Raw genomic sequence first — 8,005 nt, forward strand, 5'->3', positions numbered from 1 at the left:
TCAAGGATATAGCCTATTGCATATGTAAAATGACACCAAATATAAAAAAATATTTTACAATCATCTATAGAGCCACCCATGTACAGTAGCACCTGTGTTAAAAAAATAAATTAATAAAAATAGTATAAAATATAAATAACCCAACTTTTTCATTAAATACCCTACATCCCCCATAGAATTTAATTGATTATGTTTGTTTTGAAAATCTGAATGTTTCTTATAGGCTATAACTCCTTTAGTGGCTCCTAATTACACAGAGAGCAATAATACAGTATGTGCATAAAATGCTATTTAAAATTGATGTTTTAATTTAATTTAGATGTAAATACAGTGAAGGTGGGTGATGTGGGGATGGAGTGGTGAACTCACCAGTTAGATTTTGCTCAGTGCAGACTGGAGATTCATGCAGCTTATCAGTGAAAGGTGATTATTAGTAATAACTAAGAAGGATGTGAACACCTGACTTTGGATCTTATCAATATGAAATTAGAAAATCAAAACCTCTAGAGAGGAGACTATACTTATACTAAAATGAGAATAACTCATTTAACTGAGAATTTTCTTTTTTTTTCTTAGTTGGGTTATGCTGTTAAATATTTAACCCAGTTTCAATAGCAACAATAAAGTTGAACTGCACACTTTTCTAAATCCACTGTGGAAGATGTGGAAGCAGTTTAACTGTATATACATAACATTATAACATCCTAACAGTCTTGTGTGGGTCTCACTAATTCGTGCCTAGTGTTAATTAATATTATCCCCAAAAAAATGTTGTTATCTATCAGGTATTATAAATTATAGAAAGAAGTGATTGTCAATTTGTTGTATGTGTTTAAATGACCCTAAAACCTGAATGTGCATAGACATATCCATTAACACATGTCTTTAAATTTGTTAAAAGCTTCATAATTGGTAAAACACAAACTCAGATAGGACTGAAAGGTATGCAGTGGCAAGAAAAAGTATGTGAACCTTTTGGAATTTCATGTTTTACTGCTTTAATGTGTCATAAAATGTGATTGGATCTTCATCAAGAGTATTGACAAATTATATGTGCCTAAAATATGCACATTATATATTATGTATTACAGTGTAACCTCACATTGCGAGTAGCCGGGTTGGTGAGTATTTCTCAAGATAAGGAAAATTGTTAAATAAATTTTGACTTGATAGACAAGCAAATCTTGATATAAATCGATATGTATCATATGTAGGGTTTGTAACGTAATAATGACAATGAAGGACTGCCGGCATTCTCCACCATTATATGTAGGGTTTACATAAAAAAACATAACAATTGACGGTCGCATTGTCCACCAATAAATGAAGACATTTTAACACTAGAAGTGCCGCGCCAGTGTCATTTGACCGCCGATTGTTTTGAATGGGAAGCTGCTGCCCGCTTTCACCCAAAGCAAATAGTTTAGCCCTAAGATCAACTTGCACTTGGACAATGCGCCATTCATTCCCGCATTGATAATCAGTGGTATCTTTTTTTCATATTCATTGTGGACCCAATGCCTAACGCATCCTTCACCATTAATATGTAATGTTTAGCTCTGGGTCAGAGTTGTATCGAATCTTTAACGATTCGGGTCAATTTGATTAACTGAAACAAAATCTATAATGTACACTTTATCAACTCCCCGTCCAGAGTTTAGCACAATTTAGTGTATCTTACCAGTTCTGGTTATTACGTGGCCAACGAGGATAACACAAAATCTAGTATTTAGCAATTATGAGCAAGGTAACGCGATCTGGGCAAATGTTTAGACTTTAAAATGCATGACCAAGATGACATTTCTTTCGCACACACACACACACACACACACACACACACACACACACACATACAAACAGACACACATACAAACAGTTTGGAAGGTGAAAATGAAATGTTATTCTAGTACTGTTTACTAGATCAACGAAAGTCACGTTTCGTTCTCATCCGTTGGTTCGCCTTCAGCGAAGGAAATGACGGCGTTGCTGTTTGGTTGGTGCGCTGTGGTAGAGATGACGTCTTTCAGGAAAGCCCTTCGGTGAGGCGTTGGTTGCCTGGTTACCGATGGCTGCGCTCTGGAGGGTTTCTTTCTTCGTTGCTGGACTTTGAAGTTCTGGCACAAAGTCTCATTGAGAGTTCTTGAAGAGCGGATAATGCCGCGTATGTGTGTGTGCATATGCCTGAATCAGCCTGCTGTCAGTCTCTCCATACCCTGCAAGTTTTCTTATTCAGTAATAAGCAACTATACAGCTTGGATCTGACAACTATTTATCAAGAGCCGTGGGAGTACAGCCTACATTGACGACAAACTAAAAAATAAGTTGCTACTAACATAATTTAAGGACAGAATCTGCAAACTAAAGACACAACTGTATATTACTGTGCAATACACACACAGTGACACAGAACAGTGGATTCCCCTTACAAAAATATGGTGTGTTGTGCAATAAACATTCTCTTACATTACAACTACAGTAATAAACTCACTCACTCAGTTATTGTCTATACCACTTTATCCTTTATTTAGGGTCGCAGGGAGCCTGGAGGCTTAGGGCACGAGGGAGGGTACACCCTGGACAGGGTGATAATTCATTGCCGGGAACACACACACACTCACACACTACGAGCAATTAGGGAACATCAATTAACCTAACATATGTCTTTGGAATGTGGGAGGAAACCAGAGTACCTAAAGGAAACCCAGCAAGCACAGGAAGAACATACGTACAAACTCCATGCACACAGACACAGGAATCGAGCCCTGACACTAATAAACTTATATTCTAATAATATTACTCAAACTTGACTGTCATCCACTGAAATGACGATTGAACAGTTTTGTTACTGAGAATTCACAATCAGTAATTTGGTCAAATAATTAATTGCATAACAAATAATATACATTAAACACATTTGTTTATATTTTATTTCTTAACTTCCCAAAGTATTTAATGAACAGTCTTTGAGAATAAGGTGCTCTTTATATCTTAACCACAGAAATGCATCTGAAATTTTAATTTTAGGAGATGTCAGTGAGTGTTTAAGGTTACATGATAGTTGATGTACCTTATGCAAATCATCCCCTTATGTATCCTACAATAAGAAACTCTGTGTGTCAGTCTACAAAAAGATCCATGTTTATTTACAACTCCCTTCCATACTTGTCTGCAGGGACACCTGATATAAATGAACTTGCAGGCCACCCACCCCTCTGTGATGCAAAAATAATAAAATGAAAAAAAAAGACATCAATATTATGTTTCATCTCTAATGTGATTTTATTATTGTATGTCCTGGGGTACATATACAGTTATTCATTAGGGTTGTTGAATCTGAGTTGTGTAAAGTGGATGTTGGTATCAGCAATTGAAACTCCACACGCTCAGCTAAGTACAAAATACACATCTGTTGATGGGAAAATGTTGCTGCACCTGTAGAGGGCAGTAGCTCACGTCTAATGGGAAACTCATAAAACTTGCTTTAAAAAACAAACAAACTCTGAAACAAGAAGTTATTAACTTTGCCTCTCAGAATAAGGATCAGATGTTTCCTCTAAATAACAACATCAATAACAAAGTAATCATTTCAGTTCACACAACTTAACTCAAACACAAACTTAATATTATTAACATTTATATAACCAGTGCATATTCAAACATCAAAGGAACCCTAAACATGTCTATTTTCATATGTTGAGTACAAAAATAAAACGACAGTTTAAGTTAAAAATAAAAACAGTTATTCATTATATAAAAAGATGTTACTTGATAATTAAGAACTATCTTTAGAATAATGAAAATAAAGTAAAGTAAAATAACTTTTTTTAAAGTTTTATTTATTTCTCCTGTCTTCTAAATTTCCCACCATACCCTGTTTAAAGCTCATTAAAGCTGTTTAAGATCATATTTTTTATATTCACATTTACATTCATATTCTAAAGTTTACATTAAATTCTTATTTAATTATTTAACATAAAGTATTAATAATATTAATAATTACATTAATTTCTCACATTAAATAGATAAATGTCACATGACTGTGATTCACAGAATACTTTTCTGTACTATTTATGCAAATCTCCATCTCCTCCTGTAATATTATTACCGTGTTTATCTAGAGATGAAGCGGTTTTCATTAGACCTTCAGCACAAACATGTTCGCTTCAGCTCCACTGCTGCTGTTGGCTTTCACCACCTGTGAGTGTTTGGGTTTAAGTTTTAATACTTCATCTGATCCTTTAACATCTCAACATGTAAAACTTTTCTTTTACTCTTTTCACAGATGTGTTCTGTGCTACTGAGCTCATCCAGCCAGACTCAGTAGTTATAAAACCAGGAGAGACTTTAACCATCACCTGTAAAGTGTCTGGAGCTTCTATCACTGATAGCAGCAGCCACTATGGAACAGCTTGGATTCGACATCCTGCAGGAAAAGCTTTAGAATGGATCAACACCATTTATTATAGTGGGAGTACAGCTTACAGTGACAAACTAAAAAATAAGTTCAGCATCTCCAGAGACACTGCTACTGTACGAACACAGTAACAATTCGAGGACAGAATCTGCAAACTGAAGACACAGCTGTGTATTACTGCGCAAGATACACACAGTGACACAGAACAGTGGATTCCCCTTACAAAAACCTTATGAGGTTCAAACACCCTCATAATCAAACTAATAATGATTTCACAGCTTAACTTGAATATGAATGTGTTAATATATTTATTTTTATAGGTTAACTGTTAACAAAAAGGCATTCTATAAACATACATTTTAAAACAATTGTCAACCCCTTCATTGTATTTAATAATTAATTTAAAAAAAAGTTTATCATCAGTAGAAATATTACAATTCGTGTACAGCAGTGTGTTGCCTTTAACACACAGTACTGTATGTTGTCATAATTTAAGGTCAGATAATTGAAACAACTCAGGGGGCAACAGAGTTGAACAAATAAACTGCTAAAAATCACTGACTATAACAAACAAATCTGAATTTTAGTTATTTATTCATTCATGTTAAATACTTTTTTTTTTACTATTTACACAATGTATGACCTATCTTTACAGCAGATACTGCATGAATCAAATTACAATGTAAAATAGCAGAAAAAACATATGCATTATACTCTCCTCAATTCCTCTGTCATCAGCATAATGATCTGAAACCTCTGCTGGATTAAAATTTTAATTGGAGAGAATCTAATTTGGTCTTGTTGCAGTCGAATTACTAAATCACTGTATCACCAAGTCTAAATGGCATTATAAGTGACATAAAAATGTGGGATAAATAATCACACACACACACACACACACACACACAGACACACACACACACACACACACACACACACACACAACCATAAAGTTTAACCTGAATTTTTAAAAAGCTAAAATACAAGAAATCAAGGAAATGTGAGAGACAAAGCAATGAAATAATACGTTTTTTTTTCTTTTCTACTTCTATCTGTTCATGTTAGGGCTTGCCGCAGCAAAACCAACTGATCTTCGCATTTGATGTTCCACAGGTTTTATGCAAAATGTCCTTCCTGACACTAACCTTCACATTTTATCTGGGTTTTGGACCGGGACTGACAGCATACTGAATTTTACACCCATGTAATTGGGGTTATATATTACCACTGGGGTATCTTGTATTTTGTTTCTCCTAAAATCTTTCTCACTTAAAAATTACTGTATTGTAGGTGTTTATTTTCTTTTACATTCAAATTCAAATAAAGGACCAATGAAAAAAAAACATTTACATGATCATTGTTCTCTGGTGAAGACTTTTAATTGTTGAATATTGAACACAGACCATAAACCAGTTAGAAAATAAAAGTGAATGAGACTTCCTGTTTTCTGACACAGGTATTTTGGATGGAGAAGAGAGAGAGAGAGAAACAGACAAGTTGTATGATGCTACTTAATTTATTTAATAAAATGCCAAATCTCTGGCAGCTCAGACTAGAGGACAGGATTTTATTTAAGAAAATAATCAATTTGAGTATACAGCAGGTGTCCATTGTACATATTATATATTGTGTCTTTGTGAGAAACTGATGTAATAATAAAACCATTACTTAAAGTTACATTTCCACAGAGGACCGAAGGAGATGAAAAGTAATAACATTATTTACTTTATAGGATAAATGTCTGCTGAAAGCTTTTTATGAATAAATATTAATAAATTATTATTAAATACATATAAAAAATACTATTTAAACTGGTGATGTATGTGTATATGATGTTATGATGTTTATTTCCTAATTTATAAATTGCCAAATGATTGGCAAATTGTAGTTGCATAAGCAGAATAAAAAAACAAAAGGTGTAAAGGGCCTGAAGGTGTAAGATAAACCAGATCACAAACCAACATGCACTTCCTAATTTTTTAATTATATAAACTCAAACAGAAATACAGAAATCATCAAATTTTTCCTTAAATAAGGGGTGTCTTGATGCAAATGTTGTTTCCTGTTATATATTTAAGCAATGAAACCCAAGAGCTTTTACTTATTTTGCTTTAACACACACCATGATCTCTACATCCCTACTGCTGCTGCTGCTGGCAGCCGTACACTGTAAGTGTTTTACATTTAATTATATATAAAATACAGTTTTTGTAACTTTTTGCAGTAACAACATTACAATATTTTCTCTAACAGGTGTTCACTGTGTTGAGCTGACCCAGCCTGCATCCTCAGTAGTAACCCCTGGTCAGTCACTGACTCTGACCTGTAAACTGTCTGGATATTCATTAACTGATAGCAGCTACTGTACAAACTGGATACGACAACCTGCAGGAAAAACTCTGGAGTGGATCAGACAGATATGTGGTAGCGGTAGCACTGCCTACAGTGAGAAACTGAAAGGCAGGTTTCAGGTTTCCAGAGACACGTCCAGCAGCACAGTAACATTAACAGGACAGAACATGCAGACTGAAGACACAGCTGTGTATTACTGCGCTCGGGACCCCACAGTGAGACAGAACAACAACATCCCTGTATAAAAAACCTCAGTACAAAAAACTGAAACAGTGTACAGTCTCAGTATGGTCACTGACACTGTTAGATCTATAGTGTATATTATTGCAGTTTTCTCAAAATGTTTAAACAGCTAGTTTAAACTAGCATAAAAATGTGCCCTTGTTTTTTTAACATGAAGAGTAAAGTATTTTTTCCAAACTCTACAAATCTATTGCACAATGAAACACAGCATTCAAAACCATGTTCTTCTTCATATTTACACAAAACAATACACACAGCCATATTTCAGGGCATCAATAAACACATGTGATAAATTACAAACACTACTATCAAAAGTCTTTATGTATGTTTTGTTTTTATGAGGCCATGTCACATTTTCAAATGCATTCAAGTGAGTGGAAATAAGTTTCCTGTTTTTAGTTCTATCTATCTATCTATCTATCTAGTTTTGTTAAAGTATAGGATTTTGTACTGGAATAGCATTTACAAATAAATGTAAGCATTACATTTTAAATTAAACAGTTTTATTCTTGTTTAGACACATTATGAATTTAATACTTTCATAAAATTTTGTCCAGTCAGTTTTGTATGATGCTGTGACAAAATCTGGCTAGTCAGATATACAGTGGTGTGAAAAACTATTTGCCCCCTTCCTGATTTCTTATTCTTTTGCATGTTTGTCACACAAAATGTTTCTGATCATCAAACACATTTAACTATTAGTCAAAGATAACACAAGTAAACACAAAATGCAGTTTTTAAATGATGGTTTTTATTATTTAGGGAGAAAAAAATCCAAACCTACATGGCCTTGTGTGAAAAAGTAATTGCCCCCTGAACCTAATAACTGGTTGGGCCACCCTTAGCAGCAATAACTGCAATCAAGCGTTTGCGATAACTTGCAACGAGTCTTTTACAGCGTTCTGGAGGAATTTTGGCCCACTCATATTTGCAGAATTGTTGTAATTCAGCTTTATTTGAGGGTTTTCTAGCATGAACCGCCTTTTTAAGGTCATG

General features: G+C 34.2%; 1 gene segment (V, D, J or C); it reads left to right on the forward strand.

The window, feature by feature from the left end:
• The first annotated feature begins 4,154 nt into the window (after positions 1-4,154).
• On the forward strand, positions 4,155-7,011 carry LOC128544272 (Ig heavy chain V region 914-like). The segment is given in 2 exon segments: positions 4,155-4,197; positions 6,668-7,011. Coding segments are annotated over 2 exon segments (387 nt in total).
• Positions 7,012-8,005: the final 994 nt, after the last annotated feature.

Source organism: Clarias gariepinus, chromosome 16 (genome assembly GCF_024256425.1).
Source record: "Clarias gariepinus isolate MV-2021 ecotype Netherlands chromosome 16, CGAR_prim_01v2, whole genome shotgun sequence".
Taxonomy (NCBI): domain Eukaryota; kingdom Metazoa; phylum Chordata; class Actinopteri; order Siluriformes; family Clariidae; genus Clarias; species Clarias gariepinus.